General features: G+C 38.8%; 1 protein-coding gene across 6 annotated transcripts; it reads left to right on the top strand.

Annotated features, from left to right (window-relative positions):
* Positions 1-24,010: 24,010 nt before the first annotated feature.
* On the top strand, positions 24,011-27,613 carry LOC121769782 (uncharacterized protein At4g04775-like). Of its 6 annotated transcripts, XR_006043688.1 has the most exons (7): positions 24,011-24,351; positions 24,431-24,547; positions 24,783-24,862; positions 25,021-25,087; positions 25,479-25,631; positions 25,721-25,813; positions 27,064-27,613. XR_006043688.1 is itself a non-coding variant. In XM_042166539.1 (2 exons), exons 1-2 carry the CDS (start codon positions 26,621-26,623, stop codon positions 27,506-27,508), a joined length of 621 nt encoding a protein of 206 aa, XP_042022473.1. In that variant the 5' UTR covers positions 25,639-26,620; the 3' UTR covers positions 27,509-27,613. The 6 variants fall into 6 exon arrangements, 1 of the variants encoding a protein (XP_042022473.1); XR_006043687.1 differs by having other exon boundaries at positions 25,021-25,631; XR_006043686.1 differs by lacking the exon at positions 24,783-24,862 and having other exon boundaries at positions 25,721-26,796.
* The last annotated feature ends 7 nt before the right edge of the window (positions 27,614-27,620 follow it).

A 27,620-nucleotide genomic window follows, 5' to 3' on the forward strand; every position in this document is an offset into this window, starting at 1 on the left:
CTTCTGGCCGATCAAAATTGATAATAACACTATAGCACTACAAAGTGCATCCAACAACAGGTTTTGTGGACGTTTCACATCAGATGGTGTGACCGACGGTCTTGCTTCCTTAACCGGCACCCTCATGAAAGAAACGAGATTGCAGGTGGAAGAACTGGTGTCCCGGAGAAAGATCTACTATGTGCGGTATCGGATGGAGAACGCATGGGTATACGACGAAAAACCTTATTTGGCTGGCACGGCTAGGCTCACGAACAACCTTCATTGCAGATGAACAGACTGAAGTGTCATTTGAGATAAGCGGGACGTTGCAGTGGGACGAAACCACCACCACTACAACATCAGTTACGGCTACGGGCACCGTTCCTGTGCCCGCCAACACTATGGCTGTAATCGATTATGTCGGGACAAGGGGTAGCTGCAATATCCCATTTTCTTATACTCAGGAAGACCACAACTCCACCAACGGCCGAATTGCCTATTTCCAACAGATTGATGGTGTCTACAATGGCGTCAGTTACTACAACTTCGACTTTCGTGTAAGATCCGTCAAGCCTATGTGAATATCAGAACATGGTCATGTGTGCGGCTGCATCGATCACCTTTGCTTTTCATTTCTACGTTCATTTCCTCACTTTTAAAAAAAAACTGTGTGTTTTTAATTAGGAGGTTATTGATTAACCTCCCACGTATCTCACGCGTTGTCGTTTGATATTATATTTGTTGTCACCATCTTTCTTATTTCTTAATACTATCAATAAAGATCGATTGCTATTTGAAACTCGGTTCTGGAAACGTGTGTGCTTTTAATGCTAGGTCAAGCTTCTCAGATCCAGAGAATCCGCTAGATCACGAGGTCTAAGAACTCAGAGGATATCAGAATTCTCAGTCGTTGGACACACTGATTCCGCGTTCAAAACCCTCAACCCGCTATACTATGAATTAGTACAGGGAAGCAGGGATCGATCCCACGAAGATGGACGTGTAAGAAAGCATTTAGAAGACCTTGGAAATGGTGAATGGTTGCTGCCACGCAAATTTGGGTTGAGGTATAACTACTACTAGACCTAGGAACGAATCAAACTCTGGACCAAGGAAACTGAAAACGTCATGGTGACATTGAACTTTCTCATAACTACGAGATATTAAACTAACTTCTTAGACCGAGCAAACAACTTCCTAATAAAGCTAGGCAGAAAGTGAGTAAACAGCGGGGACCATTTTTCCAGAAATAGCAAGTACGGAATAAAAGCTGCAAATAACAAACTAAGGATTTAACTAACAGCTACCTGCATTTCATTACCTAAATCACACGCGAACATGAAGAAAACATAGCACATTTCCAGATTCAAACAGAATGTAAAAGTGCGGACGTCGGAAACTTGCAATTAGTCAGAAATAAAACAGATCTACATGTACTAGACGGAATGAAACGAAAACATGAAAAGTAGGCATCAACTCCGATAACTCTGTTTCAGATCCAAACGTTGGATGCTTAATCCACTCTGGATCCAAGCATTCCGAACCCAACAACCAACAAAATCAACTCCATAACTTTCGATTCAACAGATCTGCTCCGATCAACACAAACTTCCAATACTTCCACTCAAACTCAGTAAACCAACGCAGAAATCAAACATCCAGTTCAGTAACTATGATAAATTCAAAATCAATTGCATCCATAATCGAAATCAACAATAGCAAGGTAAATTCAGAAACAGAAAGTTGCATAGATAATGGAAATTCAACAGAAAACAGGGCCGAGCTTCGAACGGCGAAGCTCGGTGAAATTCACGACAACAAACTAAAACGAAAGCAATAAATTGTATCTTTGCCCTCTTCAAGGACGGTGTTACCCAATTACATAACAGCAATTGAAACCCGAAAACCCCTCAAGTTCCTGATTAAAACAAGTGTGTAGAGTATGGCGAGTGAGCTAAGAAAGCCAAAAGTGCTGAGAGATGAGAGCTCCGTGTCTAAAGTCCTCCCTCGATAACTAACTCTTTTCTTTTTTTTTTCAAAATGCATGCTCTCCTCCTTATATAGGTGCAGGTTTGATCTTCTAGAAGCTTTCGCATAAATCTCTGTTCTGCCCTTCAGCTTCTTGATCTCCTCCGTCTGGTCATTTTTCCACAATGCTCTTTTTTATCACCATTTCATTGCGCCATGCAAACGTCCTTCTCTTTTTCCTGGACCTGGCGAATTCTCTACACACCTGGCTTAAAAAGATGTGTTAGACCCCGTAAATGCATGAATTTAACCCCTTAATCAATGCATGAAATTAGCCTTATCAAACTGCTCACACTTAAACCATACTTGTCCTCAATTATAAAGACAAGAAAAGAAAATAAGGCGAATTTCAATGCATGATTGTCCTATGACCGACTCTACAAAAGCAAAAACACAAACTCCTAGACCTAGTCACACTAACAGACTAACAAAAAGAAAACAACACTTAAAGAAAAACACACGGAAAACACAAAGGCATGAACTAGCTTCAACTTTTAAGCAGTCGTCCCCACAAGCTTAAGGTCTATCCGATTCGTCTACAGTCTCCAAATCCTCCCTTTTCACTCTTCTACCTAATCGGTCTGTCAGTTCGTCAAGATAGCCTATTGACTTCCTAATTGTTGGATTCACTCGATCACTCATTCCTCAGCAGGGATGTTAGGATCGAATCACTCTTAAGTCAATGTTATACCACTGATGCGTCGGGTTATGAGAGTTTCTCCTTCCTACAATCTCCCTTTTTAACTTCCTGGGTCAGGTAACTATTGCTTCCTGTCCTTAGAATATTTTTTTTTTCTTCTCCCTTTAGGGATATTTCCTTTTTACCCTAGACTTCGTCCAACTTATACCTCCGATTATATATATTTTTTTCCCCTGGAATTCGTCCAGCTTATACCTCCATTCCCTTGACTTCGTCCAGCTTATACCTCCAGAGCCTATATTTTTATTTACTCTCCTTCTAACTCTACTCCCTAAGCATCAAGTGGCTGCCCCTTTTTGTACAAGTTAGCTCAAATGTATAGGCTTATAATTCACTTTTAAAGTGGGGCTTCACAACTAAGTCATCTAAGGCATCCTCTATCGTTCTTACTTCATTCAAACCGAATTCAGTTTATTAAGGAAAAATGCCTCAAAGTTGACATGCATCCTATCTTCAATTGCTCTTACTAAGGGAATCTTGCCTTATTATATTCACTAGCTCATGCGACACACAAAAGCAAAATCCTAGACCTAAAGACAACTATTCACAGTAAACAGGAACTGTACGACTTCCTCCCCCTCGCACTTTACTCAGGCTTGTCCCCAAGCTATCCTAGTGAAGGGGGGAGCAGGGAAGTACAAACAAAACCACAACAAACACACAAAAATTAAAAAAAAACAACAAAACAACCAATATGTACAAGCACACCCAAACGAAACAAACTCCTCATACTTAGACCGAGCAACGGGCTAAGTGGGAGAGATTACAACAGAACAAAAACCAAAACATGCCCAAAAGAAACATAAACTTCTCACACTTAGACCAAAGATTGGGCTAAGTGGGAGAAGACACATAAAACGCAGACAAATATATACATCACAAGGCATGCTGGCACAAAAACAACACGGCAAACATAAAAAAAACAGCAAACACATAAACATATAAAAGCAGAAAGAAAATAAAGAAATACTGAAAGTAAAGTTACTTGGTCAAGGGGGTCTCAATTCGGGGTTTGGCCCCCTCGGGAGCCAAACTGGGGTGGAACATAGGGTCGGGTCACTTTTGCTTTCTTCCTCGCCGGCGACTCCGGCTTATTCTCCTCCTTCTCACTCGGTCTAGACACTAGCTTCTTAACTGACACGGGCTTCGATGCAGACGGGGTTGTCAAGGGCTTGGACGCTGGTGGGGGCTACTGGATGGAAGAACTTCTTTGCCCTGGCTTCTTGGGCACACTGCTAGATCCAGCAGGCAATTTCATTTGGGGCTCGGGAAATTTCTCCTTCGGGAAATGTCATCATCATCATCATCAAGTTGACGGCCTCCGTCATACTATCGTTCTGTGTAGATGACTTTCCCACCAAAACAGTGATGCGCCCCTTGAGGCCTGCATCTCCTCCCTGACTCCTCCGTATTCTTTTCGCATCTCGGACATCTCCGTCCGAATGTCATTGAGCACCGTTTGCATCACACCCATTTCCTTTCTAACTTCACTCAATTCCTTGTGTATCGCACCCACTTCCGTTTTCATCTCCTTATACTCAACACTGGCAACAACTTCGACAACATCCTGTTCTGGCTTAACTAGGGGTTCCGCTCGACCGACCTCATAGAAGCAAACATCTTTCCCGTGCATGTATAACAAGCCTTTGTTGAAAAAGTAATTCACACTGAAAAGCTCCGGAGGCTCACACATCACTACCCCAGGCGCAGATTTGGCAATCTTCATTATCGAGTTTCGCTGGAGGTAGGCACCTAGAAGGTGGCACGTATACATGTGACGGGAAGGATTTGCGGCCATCTGATGGCAGGCCTGGGCTAACCAATAGCCCAGATGCACCTTTACGCCCTTAGCCATGCACCATGTGAAATAAAGGTCGGCTGTGGTCAAAGCAGAATTGGCGATCCCCATCAAGTTGTAGCTAATGAACGTCTGACCGAAGCGCAGGATTCAGTTGTCGATATGGAAGGCTTTCGAGCAGCTAGTCTTGAACTGTCCCACTTTCGAATGCGTAACAAACTCCCAAGCAGATTGCGGCTTGAATCTGGGCGTGTACTTCGGTGGTCCCACCACGCGCTCATTCCAAATACCGTCCTCATCATCTGCACGCGTGAACAGGCCCATCTTGAGGGACCATTCTCTAAGACTCATTTCATGTTCTTCAGTAAAAAGGCGAAATGTAATTGAATCTGCATCCAAATCAGTGGTGGGCTTCAGGCGGAAAGTGGAGAAAAACTCCCGGGCAAGGACTATTGACACCTCCGCATCGCTATGCTTTAACAGCCACTCAAACCCTATCGCGCCGATGTACTGACGAAACTCCTCGTCGGAGTCTATCTCCACCAATTCCTCCCGAGCATACCGTTTTCCAGACTTTGCTAGCTTTCCCGAACTACATCGTTCTTTATATGTGGCCGTTCGTTTGGGATCCTCGAACTTTCCCATGGCTTCCAATAAACCTTTCGTTATCCAGACTTCAGCTGGCTCAAAATTAAACACTTCCTCTGACTCTTCTATATCTTCTTCCTCGGATTCACTAGACGAAGGAGGCCCGACTGGTTCCTTGGCGAATGGCACTTTAGTAGGGGCTGGGAGTTGAGCTTCCACAACTTGTCCTCCTTAGTCCGCTTGGACTTCTTGACCCGGGAAGTAGCAGCATGTTTGCCTTTCCTTTTTCGCTCTGCCGCCAGGCGGCGCTCCTCTGCTTCGTCTTCTTCCCCTCCAGACCTAGGGGTATCCTTTGTTTGCACACCCTCAGTTCCTGGGGTTAGGCTTCCCACCTCCGCGGGTATAGTGAGATCCTCGATTTCGTCCCGCAAGTTTCGTTGGGCCTTACGCCTGGCCTCTCTCTTATCCACCGGTGAGTCTGCGCCCACTGGATTTTCTTCCAGATCGATCACCAACTCGAGCCTGCTCTCCTTAGGATCCGAAACTTCATCAAGAACAGGGGTCTCTATCACCTCAGACAAACTAGGGGTCACCCCCTCAATGTAGACAGGGGTTTCCCCCTCAACAACCAAACTGTCAGAAATTAGGCTTCACCGCCCACAAACCTTTCAGGGGTTTCCCCCTCAACAACCTTCTCAGAAGTAACAGGGTTGTCCCCCTCCGAAACACCATCAGCAGAAACAAGGGTTTCCCCCTCACAGACAATTGCAGAAATAACAGGGGCTTCCCCCTCAACGACAGGTGCAATCCTTTGATCACCAACCGCCATTTGTTCCAACCCCGCAACCAGATCCGCCTCCGTCTCTGTTCTTCGCCTACTGCGGCGTCTTTCTCGGAAGCACTGGTGGACGGTTCGGCTACTGCATGTACAACAACGAGTTGGACCGTCGAATCTTCCGGTGGTGGTTGTGCGGTGGTTGTTGACGAGGTAGGTGTTGCTTTCATCATCGTCGTGAACATGGCGAAGCTTTCATCGCCTCTTCTGGACCGCCGAATTTTTGCATTAATTCTGACATGAACGTTGCTGCACTTGAATTAGTTGATGCGGTGGGATTCCCTGCGTCAGATTTATTCTCCATGGCCTGAATCTGCAAAATCTTGTCAAGAACTTGGGAGAAAATTTCTGATTAGGGTTAGAAAAATATGAATATTGCGAGAGAAAAATTTGGGGATTTTAAGAGTGAGAGAGAGTTTGGTTTGAGAAATAAAGAATAAGGAGGGAAAATAGGTGTTTTAGATAGGGATAGAAACGGTTTACAGGCGGTTTCAGGCATGAAGTCAGCAATCCGTACGCCTTCCATAAAGTTAAATTTGAAATTCGAAACTTAACCACTTCCCTCCCAAACTAAAACTCTCTGCCCCATGTAAACGCTCTTCTCGTCAATACCATACTTAGATAAAAACAACGAAAATGAATCACCAGACTCCCAGGTCAAGGATTCAAAATGCGACAAAACAATTTCCCTCAGAAGTCTGGTGTTTCGAAAATATTTTTTGAAAGATTAGAATTTTTTTCTTTGTTTGACATTTTTTTATTTAGGAAAGCAATTAAACAATTTACACTTTCAAACGAGTGCTCTCGAGATCCCCTGGGTCAGTGTATAGGTTGAAAATGCATTTCCATTTGCCTGACCCAGGACTTCGTCGAAGGCACTTACTTATCAGACCGATTAGGCGATAACAGAAAGTGCGCGTAGTGGCACTTCCTCCACTACGCACAACTCAGAATTATCCCTAAAAACCTTTACCTGATGACCATTCACAAGGAAAGGAGTAGAGTTTGAGGCACTGCCCTGAATCTCCACAGCTCTGTTTGCTCGAATGCTAACAACAGTGTATGGCCCGACCCATTTGGACTTTAGCTTCCCAAGCATCAGCTTGAGCCTGGATTGGAAAAGGAGCACCCTCTGCCCTACTTGGAGTTCCTTGACCCGGAGGTTTTTGTCATGCCAGAGCCTTGTCTTCTCTTTGTACCACATCGCAGACTCATATGACTCCAGTCTCAATTCTTCCAGCTCTTGAAGTTGAAATTTCCTCTCTTCCTCACAAGATTGGGGTCTTATATTAATCTCCTTGACCGCCCAGTATGCTCTGTGCTCCACTCCTACGGGCAGATGACACATTTTGCCAAAAACCAACCTGTAGGGTGACATTCCAATAGGCGTTTTGTATGCTGTCCGGTAGGCCCACAATGCATCTCCAAGTCTCTTACTCCAGTCCTTCCTTGACAGATTCACCGTCTTCTCCAATATCGCATTTATCTCCTTGTTGGAGATCTCGGCATGTCCATTAGACTGAGGATGATACGGGTTAGAAAGCCTATGGTGGACCCCGTATTTTCTCATCAGAGCTTCTATTGTTCTATTACGGAAGTGAGTCCCTTGGTCAGAAATAATCGCACGCGGCACTCCGTATCGGTTAAAAATATTAGCCCTAAGAAACTTGGCCACCTCATTGGCTTCACAAGATGTGGTAGCCTTGGCCTCTATCCATTTTGAAACATAGTCAACTGCCACAAGTATGTATGTATTCCCATATGAAGATGGAAATGGACCCTTAAAGTCCATCCCCCAGACGTCGAAAATCTCGCAGACAATCACTGGGACTTGCGGCATCTCATCTCGCTTAGAAATTCCTCCTGTTTGCTAGCACATTTCACAGTTCTGATAGAATTCAAAAGCGTCCTTGTGTAGCGAAGGCCAATAAAATCCACTGTCTAGGACTTTCTTCGCGGTCTTCCTCGGTCCAAAATTACCTCCACATGCCAACGCATGGCAATGATTCAGTACGTCCCTCTGTTCCCATTCGGGGATACATCTCCGAATTACCTGTTCAACTCACATCCTCCACAAGTAAAGATCGTCCCAGAAATAATATTTTGCCTAGCTTTTGAGCTTCATCTTCTAGGTCCGGGAAATTTCTTGTGAACTGGGCACCTCTCCTTTGACTAAGTAATTTGCCAGGTCCGCGAACCATGGCTCGGCGTTTAGCTGACACTTTCCTCAGGGAATGCATCATGTATAGCTTCGTCTCCTGTTATCGCCATTATCGCTTCCCAGCTGATTATCGCCATTATCGCTTCCCAGCTGATAGGTCTAGGAATTTTCTCTATGTAGTACAGATGCTCCTCAGGGAATGCATCATGTATAGCTTCGTCTGTTCCCCCTGGGAAATTCTACTCAGATGGTCGGCCACTCTATTCTCTGTCTCCTTCTTGTCTTTGACTTCCCAATCAAATTCCTGCAACAGTAACACCCAACGGATTAACCTTGGCTTGGACTCCTTCTTTGCCAGCTAGTACTTGATAGCCGCGTGGTCGGTGAAAACAATCACTCTCGACCCCAGTAAGTATGGTCGAAATATCTCAAATGAATACACAACGGCTAACATTTCCTTTTCCGTGGTGTCATAGTTTTTCTGGGCCTGGTTGAGTGTCTTCGAGGCATAGATGATCACGTAACTATTACCATCGATTCTTTGACCTAGTACCACCCCCACTGTTGGGTCCACCTGTATGCCCTTCTCTGAGACTACATGCCCCAGGACGATTCCCTTGGGTACCATGAAGTGACATTTTTCAAAGTTGAGGACTAAATTCTTCTCCCGACATCTTCTCAATACTACGTCCAAACTTGCTAAACAGGAATCGAAAGAGTTCCCATATACGGTGAAATCATCTATGAAAATCTCGATACAATCCTCCAGCAGATCCGAGAAGATGCTCATCATGCAGCGTTGAAAAGTGCCTGGCGCATTGCACAGCCCAAATGGCATCCTTCTATAAGCGTACGTGCCAAAAGGGCAAGTAAATGTAGTCTTCTCTTGATCTTCGGGATCTACATAGATCTGGAAGTATCCACTATATCCGTCAAGGAAACCAAAATATTGTTTTTCAACCAACCTCTCTAGCATCTGATCAATGAAAGGTAATGGAAAATGATCTTTCTTGGTTGCTTCATTCAGTTTCCTATAATCGATGCACATTCTCCACCTAGTGACAAGTCGAGTGGGCACCAATTCTTTCTTATCATTTTTAACTACATGTATCCCTGACTTTTTAGGTACCATATGAACCGGGCAGACCCATTCACTATCTGGGATAGAGTAAATGATACCCAGTGAAAACAGTTTCAAAACTTCCTTCAGAACTTCCTCTCTCATGTTCGGATTCAGCTTACGTTGGGGGTCTCTACAGGCTTTTGCACCTTCCTCCAGCCTAATGTGGTGCATGCAAAGATCAGGACTGATTCCTACTAGGTCCGAGAGAGTCCATCCTATCGCCTTCTTATTCCTTCTGATTACCTCAAGCAACTCGTTTTCCTGTTCCTCAGTCAAGTTGCTGTTGACGATGACCGGGAAAGTCTCATTTTCTTCCAGATAAGCATACTTGAGTCCTGGTGGGAGCGTTTTCAATTCCATCTTGGGGGTGCTTGTTTCCTAGGGCAAGGGATCATTTTCTTCATCAGTTTTTATTCCCTTCCCAGACCTGGGAGAATTTTCCATACTAGCCACATGAGCTGATCCTCTTGACCTAGCTGACTCCGGATTCGTGCAGAACTCCGAAATAGCTTCGGCCAGCTCTTCATCCGATAATTCCCTTGTGTGCATTGCCACGCACCATCCAGTTACCTCTCTATCAATAGAGTGACTTAATTCTGAATTAACCACCTGCTCCTGCATCAGCTCAGTCTCAAGATATCCCTGGACCAGGGGGTTAATAACATCGATAGCATGCAAATTTACAACATCTAGCGGTTTCCTCAGTGCCTCATCTATGCTAAACGTATATTTCTCCCCATTATAGTCCAGGCATATGGTCCATAAAAAACATCAATTATGGCCTTAGCGGTACGGAGGAAAGGTCTTCCTAGAAGCACACCGCTAGACTCAGCAGATTCATTATTACTCATTTTAATAACATGGAAATCGGCCGGATATAGAAAATCATGCACTTTGACGATAAAATTTTCTAAAACTCCTTCCGGACAAATGCACGACCTATCCGCCAGTTGGATTACCACCTTTGTGTCTACCATCCCTACTCCTACCAGCTTTTTGTAAATGGAAAGCGGTAAAACATTTATCGATGCCCCTAGATCACACATGGCATGCTCAATTTTTACATCACCAATGGAAATAGGTAAGGTAAACATACCTGGATCAGTGCATTTCGAGGGCATTCTTCACTTTTGGATCACTGCCGACACATTCTCTCCAATCAGAATCTTCCCACTGGGTCTGGTCTTCCCAGCTATGAATTCCTTGATGAACTTACTGAATACCGGCAATTTCAAAGCTTGCAAAAATGGTAAGTTATCTCCAATTTCCCAAAAATGTCCATAAAATCCATAGGCTCATCCCTCTTTTTCTTAGCCTCTCCTCGGTGCGGGAACGGTTTCACTTGTTTCGCTGCACCCGTAGAATCTTCAGCTGGAAGTTTGCCTGACTTCTTTCCCAGTACTTCATTTTCTACTTCCGGCTCTGGGTCTAGGAAATATGGTTCAGCCATACTTGGTAAAGGTCTCCCCAGATCACCTGCCTGAAGGTCATCTCTATTCCTAGAACCCTCTGCTTCCGAATTCTTGGACTCAGGAATTAGATCCTTCCATTCATTGCCTTTCACGGAAGGCGTTTCTTCCTTCTTCCTCATCGCTGGATCTTCATAATCTCACCCAGATCTTAAAGTGATTTTACTGATGTTAGCTCTGTCTGGCGGCCTTACTGAGGCAAGAATCTTCCCTTCGTTTCCTCGCATCTCGCTCAAGGATGTTGCGATCTGAGACATTTGTTTTGCTAACATATCCATTGCTGCCTTCTGCTCCAATTGAGCATCCTGGAGCTTATGCACCACGTCATTGTTGGACTGTAAGTTGTTCTGCATATGCTGTTGACAACTGATTAAATCATGTACCATATCATCTAGATTCCTTGGTGGTTTAGAACTAGACTGGCCAGAACTTGGTCCTGGACCCAGATGTGGACCACTTCCTTGATTCTGGCGAAAGTTTCCTTGACCTCCTGAACTGTTGTTATACTGATTTCCTGGCCCTTGATTCCCCTGGTAAGTAGGTTGGGGATTCTGATAATTTCCGGTGTAGTTCCTTTGGTGTGGTGGCACATAAGAGTTCCGGTTGTTCCAGCTGTTTTGCCCCTCCTGATTTCTCCCAGACCAATTACTCTGCCTTTCTGGTTGATGTGTCAACTGGGTGTTCTGTTGCGGGGGTGGCTGGTTCGGATCGTTGTCAGACTATCTAAAATTGGGATGGTTTCTCCACGGTGCATCCCTCTGTTTTCCGAGGTTCCAACTCCCATCTGGATTCTAACTTCCCATTGCATTCACTTGGGCCTGATAATCTCCTTCTTGAGGACCATAGTACTGCTGGGGTAGGATTTCTCCTTGACACAGAGATTTCTTTTTCTCTTGTGAGGTTTGTCTCGATTGCATTCAACAGTGCTTTCTCAAGCCTATCTATTCTTGCCTCGACTCTTTCGTCATCTTGTTCTCTCAGCGCATTTGCTGACCCTCTTCTCATAACATTCCTCGGACTGGCGTACGCCTTCTTGGCCTCTATCAACTTCCCAAAGATCTCTCTCGCTTCACTTCCCTTTTTCTTCGTAAAATTTCCCCCGCTCGAGGAGTTCATCAAATCCTTCGACTCGAGGTTTGCTCCTTCATAGAATAGATAATAAATCTTTGCTTCGATCATTCTGTGATTTGGGAAGCGTCCAGCAACCCCTTAAATCACGACCAATATTGACTCAGAGACTCATCATACTCCTGCTTACACTCCACTATCTTCTTCTTGAGGGCGTTCGTCTTGTTCGACGGGAAAAAGTAATCCAGAAATTCCAGTTTGAAATCTCTCCATGTACGAATCGAATTTGGAGGTAGCCTCAGTATACATGTGTTAGCTTTTCCCTTCAAGGCGAACGGAATCGCACGTAGGCGGTAATCCTCCTCTGTTGTGTCATTAGGCCTTTTCTGAATACTGCACATCTTGCTGAACTCATTTAAGAACTCATACGGACACTTATTCCTCTGTCCAGAGAATGTCGATAGAATGCCTAACACATTCATTTTGATATCTATGGCTCTCTGACGCAGGTTCATCACTATAGCCTGGGCCGGCTCACCATCTAGATGGGCAGTGAGCGAACCGATCTCCGGATCTGGATCGACTACGTGTGTCATGTCCCCGATTTCTGTCTCCTCTGTACTTGTTTCTGAAGATGACTCAGGATCCTCCCTTCCCAACGAACTCCAACTTTCGTCGCTTCATGAACCAAATGGAAATAGATCTCCCGTAGATAACCCTGATCTGGTGGTGACCGTAGATGTTGTGTCTTTGACTTGCCAAATAAACTGATTGTTCCTCCACTCAGATGAGTTACCCCAGTATCCAAACCATGAGTTGTCGCTCATAAACCGAATCTGAAAAGAAAGAAAAGAACAAATCAAAACTATGTAAAATCTCTAAACACAATCACAAATTACTCCATCCATCCCCGGCAACGGCGCCATTTGAAACACGGTTCTGGAAACGTGTGTGCTTTTAATGCTAGGTCAAGCTTCTCAGATCCAGAGAATCCGCTAGATCACGAGGTCTAGGAACTCAAAGGATATCAGAAATCTCAGTCGTTGGACACACTGATCCGCGTTCAAAACCCTCAATCCGCTATACTATGAATTAGTACAGGAAAGCAGGGATCGATCCCACGAAGATGGACGCGTAAGAAAGCATTTAGAAGACATTGGAAATGGTGAATGGCTGATGCCACGCAAATTTGGGTTGAGGTATAACTACTACTAGACCTAGGAACGAATCAAACTCTGGACCTAGGAAACTGAAAACATCATGCTGACATTGAACTTTCTCATAACTGCGAGATATGAAACTAACTTTTAGACCGAGCAAACAACTTCCTAATAAAGCTAGACAGAAAGTGAGTAAACAGCGGGGACCATTTTTCCAGAAACATCAAGTACGGAATAAAAGCTGCAAATAACAAACTAAGGATTTAACTAACAGCTACTTGCATTTCATTACCTAAATCACACGCGAACATGAAGAAAACAGAGCACATTTCTAGATTTAAACAGAATGTAAAAGTGCGGACGTCGGAAACTTGCAATTAGTCAGAAATAAAACAGATCTACATGTATTAGACGGAATGATACGAAAACACGAAAACTAGGCATCAACTCCGATCACTCTGTTTCAGATCCAAACGTCGGATGCTTAATCCACTCCGGATCCAAGCATTCCGAACCCAACAACCAACAAAATCAACTCCATAACTTTCGATTAAACTGATCTACTCCGATCAACACAAACTTCCAATACTTCCACTCAAACTCAGTAAACCAACGCATAAATCAAACATCCAGTTCAGTAACTATGATAAATTCAAAATCAATTGCATCCATAATCGAAATCAACAGCAGCAAGGTAAATTCAGAAACAGAAAGTTGTATAGATAACGGAAATTCAACAGAAAACAGGGCCGAGCTTCGAACGGCGAAGCTCGGTGAAATTCACGACAACAAACTAAAACGAAGGCAATAAATTGTATCTTCGCCCTCTTCAAGGACGGTGTTACCCAACTACGTAACAGCAATTGAAACCCGAAAACCCCTCAAGTTCCAGATAAAAACAAGTGTGTAGAGTATGGCGAGTGAGCTAAGAGAGCCAAAAGTGCCGAGAGACGAGAGCTCCCTGTCTAAAGTCCTCCCTCGATTACTAACTCTTTTCTCTTCTTTTTTCAAAATGCATGCTCTCCTCCATATATAGGTGCGAGTTTGATCTTGTAGAAGCTTTCGCAGAAATCTCCGTTCTGCCCTTCAGCTTCTTGATCTCCTCCGTCTGGTCATTTTTCCACAATGCTCACTTTTATCACCATTTCCTTGCGCCATGCAAACGTCCTTCTCTTTTTCCTGGACCTGGCTAATTCTCTACACATCTGGCTTAAAAAGATGTGTTAGACCCCGTAAATGCATGAATTTAACCCCTTAATCAATGCATGAAATTAGTCTTATTACTATTTTATTAATTAAATGATTTGCATGTATGTATCTTTTGCCTAATTAGTACTATTTCACAGACAATATGTTGTGCTTAAATTAAATAATTTCACACCGACAAAATAAAAGAGTGATATCTTGATGATTGATGAAACTAAGGAGATCACGTGATGTCCATTTTGCATCTTATATACTTAATTACCTATTGACTTCTCATTTTTACTCACTTATTCCTTCAATCATTATATATCATTTTCTTAAATCTCGTCAACAGAACGGCGTCAGTACTTTAATATAGAGTTATCTTCCAATTCCTTAGAATATCCACAATGGGCGGAAGATGTCCCGCCCCATGCATTGTCCACCCCTATCGTCAGCCCACTTCCGTCACTGCAGGTGGGCGAACGATTCCTCGGACGGTCGGACCATAGCCACGCCCTTAACTTAGTCCGCGAACGATCATTGTCAATAGGGCGGACGATGCTTATTCCATTTTGCATCTTATATACTTAATTACCTATTGACTTCTCATTTTTACTCACTTATTACTTCAATCATTATATATAATTTTTTCTTAAATCTCGTGTCCAAAAGAAACATTTCGCTTATTGCAGGACGACGTCAGTACTTTAATATACAGTTATCATCCATTTCCTTAGAATATCCACAATGGGCGGAAGATGTCCCGCCCCATGCATTGTCCACCCCTATCGTCCGCCCACTTCCGTCACTGCAGGTGGGCTAACGATTCCTCGGACGGTCGGACCATAGCCACGCCCTTAACTTAGTCCGCGAGTTTTAATGTACAATTGGTAATGTAAGAAAAAAGTGACCATTATTTCTAAAAACTGAGTTCCACCTCGTTGGAGATTTTTTTCCTAAAACAAAATTGCATAATTATAAAACGATCGAAAAAATAGAAATGATTGCTAATAAAGGACGAAGAAAATGTATAATATGAGGTTTAAAAGGAGCAAATATAGACATTATTATATGGAAAGAGTGGGATATTATATTACAAAACCTTTTTTTTTTTTGCTTTTTTTACGCTGAAATTAGGCATTAGTTTTCAATTATGACTCCCTCAAAATAAACTACCCTCTTTAAGTTCCAAGTATGGTCCTTTTAACAAATCTATTAATTAATTTCTAGACTGTATATATACTCTTTTTAACTCACTAATTTTTAACTCACTAATTTTTAACTCACTATAAGTGCTTGATTTCCTTTTTTAATTATCTTACTATAAGTAATTAATTTTCATTTTGGCTAAAATAAAACATCTAATCTCATCTTAATTTTTTGCATAATTTATATATGATTGCTAGAGTATGCGGTGGTTCCATAAATCCGATCAGTTGAACCATGAATTGATCTTTACCTATTTATTTATTGTCCTTATTTTAAAAACATTGGTGATTAGATGATTCCCGTACGACCGAACAATAGTTTGCAAAAAAATCTTAACCAACATTTCCTTTTATCTTCTTTTTTTTTTATGAATAAATAAATTAAATAAAAATGAAACCATTGTTTACATTATACACTCGGGCAAACCCGAGGAAAATACAAATGAAAAGCCACAATTCGGCTAGAATGAAAAAAAACATGGTAGAGACCAAGAAACAAAAACCAAAGAGCAAGGCCCCAACAAGAACGACCCCAGTTCACGTCACCCATCGAAACCACGTCCTCACCGCGGCCCTACCCGATCAAATGTCGAACGAACTAAAACAATCAAATGTATGTTATGAAATAAAATGAACGTTGTACAAGGATATGAAGTTGTTCTCCCCAAACAAAAGTGTTCGCATACTTCTCGAATAATACAATTAATCTAAATGGAAGATCTTTAATATTACAAAAAAATGTTCAAGAATGAGCCAAGGAGGCTAAGAAACTAAAAGCTTCTATTAGCTATACTTTGGGGCTCTTTCTCCCGAGCCTAAACCACGTCCTCACCGCGGCCCTACCCGATCAGCCCAGGACAGTGAGCCCATGTCGCGGATAGCAGTATGACAGCCAAATTATTGTTCCCCCTGCAAAGTAAAAACAAACATTAGTCCTAAAGAACAAAGGAAATTAATGGGAGCACCTAAATAAGGGAAAGGGGACAGCCCCTTTGGCTGAAGGACCGAAGACTAGCCAAAGAGGCAAGTCAAGGCCTGCAAAATCTCCACCTCATGGAGGCAGCACCTGCGTCCTTGCTGTACCTGCCACAACCAAACAATCTCAATTATTAACTAAGTACTAGGTACCCACACAGAGCCAAATTGCAGCCATGAAGGAGGGACAATGAGGATCACTAACATGGGATTTTCTGTAGAAAGAAAACAAAGCAAGTAGCAGCACCATTATTCCTCATCCAAGTACACTACAATGCGCCTATAAGAACCCCCACACCACCTCCAAAACCCCTCTTACTTGTTCGAAATCTTCAGCCAAATAGCAAGTTTGAGAGTGAGTGTTTGGGAGAAGAGTCTCTGCAGAGTCCCTGCAGGCAGTTTCTACTCTCCTTAGGTAACATACCTTCTTCCTTCCTTTCCACAAGATTTTGTTTATGCTCAACCCAAACTCACTCTTTCCCTAACTTAACAAAAAGAATCAGAAACACAAGTGAGCAAGCTGCAAGTTTTAGGATCAGAGGAAGAGATCAGCAGCCACTTCAAGAGGTAATACACCCCACACCTCATCTCCCTTCCCAAGTATCATCTCATGTCATCATATAGTTAAAACCCAACATAGAGGCCTTAGGGAGCTTGCTCACAACAGAACTTACACCCATAAATGACAGTAACAGAAGCATGTTTTCTTTTTGTTTACAACCATAGCAGCAGAACACAACCTCAAGCGTACTAAAATCTCACAGGTTCAGATAACTCTCAAATGATCAAGTATTAGTTTCCACATAGCTACTGCCTTAAAGGAATGAATAATTTTGTAAACCTCCAAATAAATTAAATCGCTCGATTTAATTAATGTTTAAGGACTTTTCTATGGAATAGGGAGAGAGAAATAAAAATGATCACGCACTTAGGAATATGCATACACGTTAAGCTTATTTACCTTCTTAAGTCTAATTAAGTACTATCTTATTTTTCTAAAGGGACGTCTTCGCGCGTCGTTTAGGACCAAATCAAGGAAACTTTCGGCTAAGGATATATCTTTTGAGGTAGGCATTCTTTTCAAAACGTGATTTTAGTATGAATATGTGAATCTTTTCTAAACGTGTTTGTCATGCCATGTTTTGCTTTTACGATTACCTATCTGCTTGGCTATGCCAATTATGTTAAATCGAATTCGGGTCCTAGTAGGGCCGAAAACCATACTTGGACTATTGTACACATACGGGGATCGTGAGCTAGCCTTCGAGTTGGCCGATCCAGTGACCGTCGTGGAATGTGGCCACATTCCCGGTTCATATACGTTCAGATATATTATCTATGTTCATGTGATTGAGCAATCAAATTTTATGAAATCAAAGGAAATTTAGTGACTCAGGCATTTTAAATAAAACCCCGTGTTCACTCAACTGTGGCTGACAAATTTAAATGGAACTTATATTTTGGTACTATGTCCACTGAGTATATCAAGTACTCAGCCCTGCATGTTCTTTTCTAACGTGCATGTTGAACGTGAACGAGGAGGCGAAGGTGTTGGGAAATGACTATTAATAAGTAGTTAGGTAGCCCAAAGTAGTATGTCTTCGTACATACTATTTTGTCTTGGACTCTTCCACTGCAATAGAGGTACGTTCTAGGATTTTATGAATTTAGTCTTGATACTTTGATTTTCTTTTGACTATGTACCAATTCCCCTTCAAAACTATTACCTCGAGTTGATTTATTGCTCTTATGTCTACTTCATGATTGATGAGAGTATTTTTTTAGTCGCGAAATAGGTACGCTCACTAGTGCTAGGGAGATGTGGTCGTGACATGCTCATTTTATGATTTTGGTCATATACTTTATCTTTTGAATTTTTACATCCTGAACATTTCTACTCGAATCACAATTGGTCGTACCCAGCTACACTAAGAATTCTGTCAATTTCTAAATGGTTTTAACCAGATTTGACCGATTTGAAATGGTTTTAATCTGAATGGGACTGTTAAAACCGTTAAAATTAGGTTAAAACCGCTAAAAATTGACGAAACTGTTAGTGTAGGACCAATTGTGATCCGAGTTGAAATGTTCAGGATGCAAAAATTCAAAAGATAGAGTATATGACCAAAATCGTAAAATGGGCATATGTTCAGGACCGCTTTTGGCGTTTACTCTAAATTCATATACGAATTTTAAAGTGAAATGGATACAATATAAGAAAAAAAAATAGTTAAAAAAAATAATAAGTAGAAAAAATTAAGATAAAAAAGTAATAAATTAAGCATAAATTTTCATTTGTAGTATACTAACTAATTTTAATTTTAATGAACGAATGAAATTGGAAAGATGTGACTTTAATTTTTGTAAACATAGTATTACATAGTACTCCACCCGTATTTCCCCTCAATGGCATCTTGTTGTCCACCGGGTAAGGCCGGTAGCCACCCGGAATATGCGAAGCTTGGGTTGGAGGAGGGGGGAGAAATCCGTATCTAGATTAGGAAATGGCGATGAGTCGAACCATTTGTGGTTCCATCCGCGGGAGTCAGAAGAATGATCACCGAAGCCGGATATTTTTTCTGCAAGAGTGAAAGAGTGAGAATTTAGATGAGAATTGATGAGAGAATTGTATTGCGTAGTGTGGTGTGAAATTTTTGGTGTGTAAATGAGGGTATTTATAGATGAAAATGTGAATTTTGGGTAAAAAATAAAAAATAAATTAAAAGTGAAGAAAACTGATATAATTTATTGAGAAGTGGAAAAATAAATTTTTTTCAATTTAAATTTGATTTTTTAATTTATTTTGATTTTTTTTAAAAAAGGAAAATGAATTAAAAAATCAAATTTAAATTGAAAAAAATTATTTTTCCACTTCCCAATAAATTATATCCATTTTTTATGGATATAATTATATGGAAAGGGTGGGAGATTATATTACAAAACCTTTTTTTTCTTTTTTACGCTGAAATTAGGCATTAGTTTTCAATTATGACTCCCTCAAAATAAACTACCCTCTTTAAGTTCCAAGTATGGTCCTTTCAAAACGGAAAAAAACTCATATTTTGATAAGCTTACTAATCTAAAAATCAACGACTTTTACATTTTCCCACCATTTTTAAATTTAGTTTACATTTTCACATACAAGTATATACCTATCCATACATTTGAAAAAATATATAAACGTCTATTTAGAGAATCCGTTAATTGTGTGCGTGCACGAATATTTCATAATCATTATAATAAGACGCAAAAAAGTAAAAGAAAAAGGAATTTTTGCCAAAAGATAAAAGAAATATCACATGCAAGAGATATGATTCCAGAAAGTCCCTTTCCATTTCATTTTCTCACGCAAGTGTTCTTTAAATAATGTACATATAAATATCAATTCAATAAAATTAGACAACCCAATATTTTTAGTCCATCTCCATGCAACTTCTTATGCCTAAGGCCAATCCGAAAATGGATAAAACTAAAAAGCAGTTTCCTTCAGAAAAAGGAACGACAAAAAAGAGTAAAAAAGATTAGAAGAAAATAAAAAAGAAACAAATAATAGTCATATAGTATGATTTAAATATACACTTATTTAAGTGGAAATTTCCAGTCATTAGCAATCATTATCACCATTTTGACGTATAACACCAAAATTAACCTAAGCAACCATAACAACGGATAAAAGTATCAGCAAAAAAATCTTAAACAACATTTCCTTTTATCTTCATATTCTCCTATTTAAGAAAAACCTTAAAATAGTTAAATATAAAGTACGTAGTCTTGTTTTTTAACTTGAACTAATAAACAACACACAAATCATAAATTCATAATAGTAGTAACATGAAGTTTAATCCAAATTTAATTTAAAAATATAACTTTAGTTAATTAAGGGGAAATTTATAACAGATAGTATCCCGATTATATTTCAGAAAATACTCTAGCCTTTTTCATATATAAGAAAAGAATAAAAAGTAGGAAATTCTATTCATGTGTATAAAAAGGCTATAGAGTATTTCTGGCTTTACTATTTTATTTGTCCACTATAATAAATTTATGAGTAAAGGCCAAAACTGGTCCAGAACATACGCAATGTAATACCCGCCCATTTTATTATCTTTTTTTCGTTATCTTTAATGTCGAACTAGAGATTTATCGCTCTCTTGTTTCTTTGAGTTAAATGGAACTTGTTGCCCCTTTGTTGGTACTTAATGTTGTTAGTTCGCAAAACTAAAGTTAAAGTAATAGCCGAACGAACTAAAACAATCAAATGTATGCTATGAAATAAAATGAACGTTGTACAAGGATATGAAGTTGTTCTCCCCAAACGAAAGTGTTCGCATACTTCTCGAATAATACAATTAATCTAAATGGAAGATCTTTAATGTTACAAGAAAATGTTCAAGAATGAGCCAAGGAGGCTAAGAAACTAAAAGCTTCTATTAGCTACACTTTAGGCCTCTTTCTCCCGAGCTCAAACCACGTCCTCACCGCAGCCCTACCAGATCAGCCCGTCGAGCCCGGGGCAGTGAGCCCATGTCGCGGATAGGGAGAGTTTGGGCCACTTGTTTTAATTATGTATTTGGGCCAGTGTTGTATAATTTAAAACTAGTTTTACCACCCGTGCTATGCACGGGCCATAAGAATTTCAAATAAAGCATTATGGAAAGAGATTATAAACATTTTTATTTTGTGAGTTGAGTGGAGAAAGAATAAAGATGAAACATTTTGTATGAATTGTGAATTTACCTCCCACAAACATTTAAAAAATTACATTATACAAAAAAATAAAACAAATCAAAGATGAAAACCCTAAAACATAATCACTACCTCTATCAAGCACATACCAATTGATAATTCAAAGAAAACTTTTTTTTAAATCCACGAAATACATCAAAAAAACATCGACACCACCAACACTATCAAGTTCAATCTAGCTATTTTACTGTCGAAAATCGCTAGAACCGATTATCTTCGAGGATATGCAAACCAGACAATTCAGTAAGTTTCTAAATAAAGTACATCATCCACAAACGGCACCACCGACACCACTCAAGCTCTATTCATGCACTCACAAGATCTATTCAACAATGAACCATAAGAAAATAGAAAGGCTCTCAAAAACACATATTCTTCTTCGAGAATGTAAAAAAATTCTCTACATAACTAAATTTCAATTACTCAGTCTTTGTGTCATGCTTAATTGAACTTAAAATCAGAATAGAGAATGGTATACAATACTTTGATAACAAATGTTATTTGCTTTGATAACTCAACCAAAAATTGTTCAGCTTCACAAAGGAAAGTGACAAATAAACCCATTGAAATAACATTTTTTTATAGATTCAATCTATTAAACTATTTTAAAAAATAATACTATCAATTTATTACTCTCTTCGTCCCACATTACTTGAGACGTTTCTTTACGGCACTGGATTTAAGAAAGTTGTGTTTAATGAGTTAAATAAAATAGATGAGCCCATAAAGTAAGAGAAATAAGATATAGTAATGTAAAAGAAAGAATAAAGTATTTATACTTTTAGGCAAATTATTAAAATAGTTATAATAATACTCATATTTAATGAAGATATATTTACAGTTTAATAAATTAAAATAATGAATGTAGAGAAAATAATATAAAAATATTCTTTTAAGAATATGAATTAATTAAAAATAGTATTACTAAGATTGTAAACCATTAAAACCATTATAATCAACGACAAATAGACATTTGTAGTTCTCTCAACAACACATTGTAATAAAACATTTCATACTTAGCATACTATTGGATTATAGTACAATTTTAATACTATCAATTATAGGTGTAGTAACATAAAATAAAAAATAATAACAAAAAAGGACATGCGTAAATTAAATAGAATAAGATATACAAATAAAGGAAAATGTATTCCTAAATACAAAAAAAAAATATTATTTGAACGAATAAATTCACTTCCTTTAAAATTAAATTCAATACATGATAATATTCATAAACATGATATTTTGAAAAACATAAAAAAAGAAATATAACTTAAAGTCATAAAAAAACATTATCTTATTTAATGGAGTATAAATTAATCAAAATCAACTCAATTATAACTGATGAATACAAATTGTAAACAATTTAAAACGTATCATTATATATACTTTATAAAAAAATTGATCCCTAGTACTATTAATTTTGATACCTAAATTTGGTTAGTAGTATCATATTTAATACAAACACTTTAGTTACATAATTTTTTTAAGAAACTAACATATAAAATAGGGATATAGTTATTTATTGTAAAATTCACATAATCACAATTAGCATATAATTATGAATCCCTGTAAAAAGTCTTATTTGATATTGTTCTCAAATAACTTAACAAAGAGAATGTGCCAAACGTTATGTACACAATTACACTCTTAAATAGTTTAATACAATAAATTTATTATTATATTTTTAATGTTAAATTAGTAAGTCAACATTCTCAATTTATCAACAAAAATGAGAAATGTATAAATATTATAAATTTGTAACGGTTATACTACTAATTACTCACTACGTTCATGAAAAGTATGAACTATTTTATTTTTAGTCCGTCCCTGAAAAGTATGATCTTTCTAATTTTGGAAACTCATTTCTCTCTAATAGTGGAACCCATCCTCCATTAACAATACTTTTAAAAAAAATTTATCTCTCTCTTACTTTTCCAGGTATGCATTAAAACTCATGACAAACCAAATGTTTATACTCTTTAGTGACAGAGGACAATAAGAATACAATAATGTACTATATGGTTAAGAATATGTGTTAATCACAATAATATTGACAATATTATAAACACATAACTCACTGTAAATGAAATATTTTACATTCGACAAACGATTTTATATAACTTTAATTTATAATATGAGTGAAGTAAAATAAAATAAAACAAACGACAAAGGGAAAATGTGTAAATAAGGATGAAAGAGTACGAGTTTTCGACGAATAGAAATTAATGTTATTCACAATACATGAATTACATTGATCAATTAGTCGGATTGAAGACAAAGATATATTAATAATTTGTAATTCAAAGAAGAAATATTAAAGATAATTTATTTAATAACAAATAGCAAAATTATTAACTTAAAACAATATTAGAATATATAAATAGATCAAATAAAAACATGTCCATTGCATTATTAATTTATGGTCGGTTAAAAATGTCATAAAGTGACAAACAAAATAATTCATTACTAAACATAGTACACATTTACTTCTATTTTATTTCACTAATGAACATACAAAATAACATTACATAAAATTTTGTTCTATCAACATAAAAGTTTATCTTCCTTTTAAAAGAACATAATTTAAATAGTTTGAATGAAAACAAAAATAAATACTAATGTTAATAGTATGGTTGAAATACTCCAACTCCCATTGTTCCAAATAAAAGTCACATTTTGCTATTTTAATCCGTCCATAAATAAGAGTCATATTTCAATTTTATCATAAATGATAAGTAGGTTTTCACTTACTTTTTCAACTCACTATTTTTTACAATTCTTAAAACTCGTGTTCACACAAAATGCGACTCCTATTTTGGGATAGAAGGAATATTAAATTATGGAACTAAATTTAGAAAAAAATGAAGAAATAATCAACGAATTTTTACTTGATTTAGTATGGAATAATAAAAGTAAAGAAATAAAATTTAAAAGTCCATTTTAAAATTAGAAATAAGAAAAAATAAAAAGTGGTGGGTGACTTCTCGGTTATTGCAGCTCTATCTCTCTCCTCACCCACCATCTCTATCTTTCTTCATTTACGGTGGCCACCTCCAAGCCGGGATGCCACCGCCGTATTCCAGAAGTCGTCGCTGCCCATTTCTCATTTCTTGTTCAGCCTCATCATCTCTCCCTGCGTGGATGAGATGCCGCGGGTGGATCTGATCGTCGAGGCTCTTCAGATCTATCTGATCCGCCCTCACGAATCCGCCGCCGGTGTGGACGTTCCCTCCACCATTTCTCCGGAAAGCGCAGATGCAACGTCAGTGGAGCTTACGGTGGGAACGCGCAATAAGCGACGACCTTCAACAACGAAAAGGTAATCGGAATCCCTTTCAAAACTCTAGAGAAATTATTTTTTCTACAGGATTCTCAAAAATTGATCAAAAACCTAACAGATCTGAGGCAAAAATTCTCTTCCTCGTCTGATTTTTGGCAAATGCCCCAAAACATTGAGAAAACGGTTGACAAATCGAAGGGAGTCGTGCAGCTATTCAAATTTCTAAATGAAAAAGGTAAAGATATCTTCACCGCAGACATGTACTCTGTTGTTGTTTTCTTTGCATGTTTAAATATTCAATTTAATCGCTGCAAAGATGGAAAAAAACGAATCTGTGACTATCTAGTGGCAAAATTAGAGAACTTAATCAACTGCTATTGAACAGAAGTGCAAAAATATTAACATATAGCATTCTTCCTAATATGACTTGATAGTACTTCGTTTTCACCTGGAAATGCCATGCTTAACAGTTCAAAATCAAAGTCAAAGCTTAAATGGGCGAGAGAAAGAAGCATGCCAAGAAGTTCATGAGATAAGCGTATATTTAGAGGTGGAAATGAATGGCAATTCAACCGTTTGAATGGAACACAATTTTATGCCTATAATGTCTATATATTTACAAAACTGAAATTATTGAAACACAATTTTATGCCTATAATGTCTATATATTTATATTACTTCTAATGATAATTTCAAATGGCCGAACAGAACATGTACGAAAAAGTTTGAAAGGAACAGCTAGAGATGCTGAGGACAACAGTAACACGATTGTAAGGTATATTTTGTATCTGAACTTGAAAGAGTTAACTGTTCTGATGCACAACTCTTAAGTATTAAAGATTTCATTAACTTCTTCAATGCTTCAGGACAAAAATTTAAATCCAGAATCAGATAATCAAATAATATGTAGCTTAAAAAGAATAAAATTAAAGAAAATAGTGAGCCGTGCATTACGAAAAAGGAACAATTTCTTCACTATAGGAATACATATGGGAACGTTCATGGCTTTGTCGGGTTTAGGGGTACTAAACCTAATAGATTTTCGCTTGCTCCTTGATTTTGGAAAAATAATCATGTTTGTTCTTTCATTGTGCCTAGCTCAAAAATCAAGCAGGCATCTTTTTGGTTTGCAACTTAAATATGTAACTGGGTAAATCTGTTTGTAGCAAAGTGAGCTAATAAGTCCGGATAGTCCTATTGATGGGACTCCTAGACCTGCATTTCATTCGTCCTGCAAAGTTTTTACTGCTTCTGATACCAGCACACATGGTGGATTTTCTGTCTTTCATAAACATGCAAATGAGTGTCTTCCCCCATTGGTAACTATTTATCTGCTTCCTTTAGCTATATACAAATGTACTCGGTGCTAATTTCTTATATTTGCTGACAATGATTGTTCTCCTATCAGAATATGAGCCAACAGATTCTGAGCTTCCGACACAGGAATTGATTGCTAGGGATACACATGGAAATGAATGGCAATTGAAACATATATTTAGAGGTGAGATACTGTGTTTGTTTTCTAGTAATTGTTTACTTTTGGTGTCACTGATGTTGTATTGTTGTTTTGAGACTATATAAAGAAATCTATTCACCTTGACCTTGTAGCAGGCATGGAAATAGTAGCTCTCCGGGCATGATACTAATAGATAGTAATTATAGATGTAATATATTAGGTAAATCTGAGCTTCATCAGTAATAAATCTGAGAAATTCTGCAAAATCATTCCCACAATATCATTTCCCATTAATATTAAAGTTTACTCTCATATTTTGTAGAGGAAAAGAATGGGGTTTTAAGAGTATAAAACGACTAAAATTGGTGTTGTGCACTAAAGGTAATTTTGTAATTACTTACCCTTAGAATAGTAACTTAATATGTATGCCAAACTTTGCTAATATCTGTGATAATGTGATTTGGTGTCAATATGGGTGTATCTGTTTTTAAGCATGCATCAAATTCTGAAAAATAAGAATTAAATTTGCACGAATCATGTGCTTTTAAATGCATTCATGCAAGCTTGCAATATATATGACCATGCTTGGCTGATCTTTAGAAGTTTGTGGTTTGGTCCCAAAATAGATAATATTCTTAAGGGATAACTGCCTTAAAAGTCAGGAACTTTACCCGAATTCCGGTTTTTCCCACGAGCCATTTTTTTGGCGTATAAAGTCACGAACTTTACTTTTTGTTTGGTATTTCCCAACCCGACCCGACCCTGTGATTTCCGGCAATTTAAAATCCTATGTGGCATGCCTGAATTCCGACGTGTCAGGCATCGGAAAAAATCAAAACGACGTCGTTTCTGATGGATAAAACGACGTCGTTTTATACATCATCATTCAAAATTAGGTTATATCGCCCAAATCAAACGCTATTCACTCCTCCTCTCTCGCTCGATTCATCCACCCCCAACCATTTTACATTCTTGGATTCAAGTCGCGATTCATCCACCCCCATTGGAAGCGAAAATCCCGTAACAAGGTAAGACCATTGCTTCATTTTAGGGTTCAATTCGCGATTCATCCTACCGATTTTTCGTTAAAGATGCGATTGATTTCGTTGGGTTTAGGGGTCGATTTAGGTTTCCAATTTAGGTTTGCGATTTAGGGTTTAATTTCGAGTATGAGATTTTGTGGTGCCCGAATTGTGCAGTTGGCAACCTGCAATTTAGCGATTTCCCGTGTGCAATTGGCAATGGGTATTTAGGGTTCATGACTGTTAATATGAGTTTTGATTGTTCAAATGCAGGATGTCGAGTTCTTCCCAGCATTCGAGCAGAACGTGGCCGAGGTTTGAGGCAGTGGTCTGTGATCACGGTCTTGAAGCTGATGTGGTGACATCCAATACGGATGCCAATCCCGGACGACGCTTCTATCGTTGCCAAGTCTGGAAGGAGGACGACTGTAAATTCTTTCGTTGGATTGATCCATCATTGTCACCGAATCAAGAGTATTTTTTCAAAAAACTGAAGCTTGATAGGGACAACGTGCAAAGAGCATTGAGAGATAGGGTTGCTAAGACACTCGACGAGAGCGTCCGTTCAAAAACCGTTGAAGTTGAAGCACTCCAAGGTGTTGTCGCACAGTTGCAGCGTCAAAACCGGAACTTGAAGGTGTCATTTGCATGTTATGTATCGTCTTGTGGATCTTGTTGTAGCTTAGCTAACATAACTTCGGATCTTGTTGTAGCTTAGCTAACATAACTTCTATGTAATGATCTATGCATGTTGAACTCCAATGTAATACACTCCTATGTAGTGAATTTTCCTCTATGAATGCATTGAGTTTTGAGTTCAAAAGCAGCAT

This window comes from Salvia splendens, chromosome 16 (assembly GCF_004379255.2).
Source record: "Salvia splendens isolate huo1 chromosome 16, SspV2, whole genome shotgun sequence".
In the NCBI taxonomy this organism is placed as follows: domain Eukaryota; kingdom Viridiplantae; phylum Streptophyta; class Magnoliopsida; order Lamiales; family Lamiaceae; genus Salvia; species Salvia splendens.

Coding starts and splice junctions, on each gene's coding strand:
- LOC121769782 (XM_042166539.1), top strand. CDS start 26,621: ATGGATAAAACGACGTCGTTTTATACATCATCATTCAAAATTAGGTTA. Junction 26,797..27,063: donor AGCGAAAATCCCGTAACAAG/GTAAGACCATTG, acceptor GTTCAAATGCAG/GATGTCGAGTTCTTCCCAGC.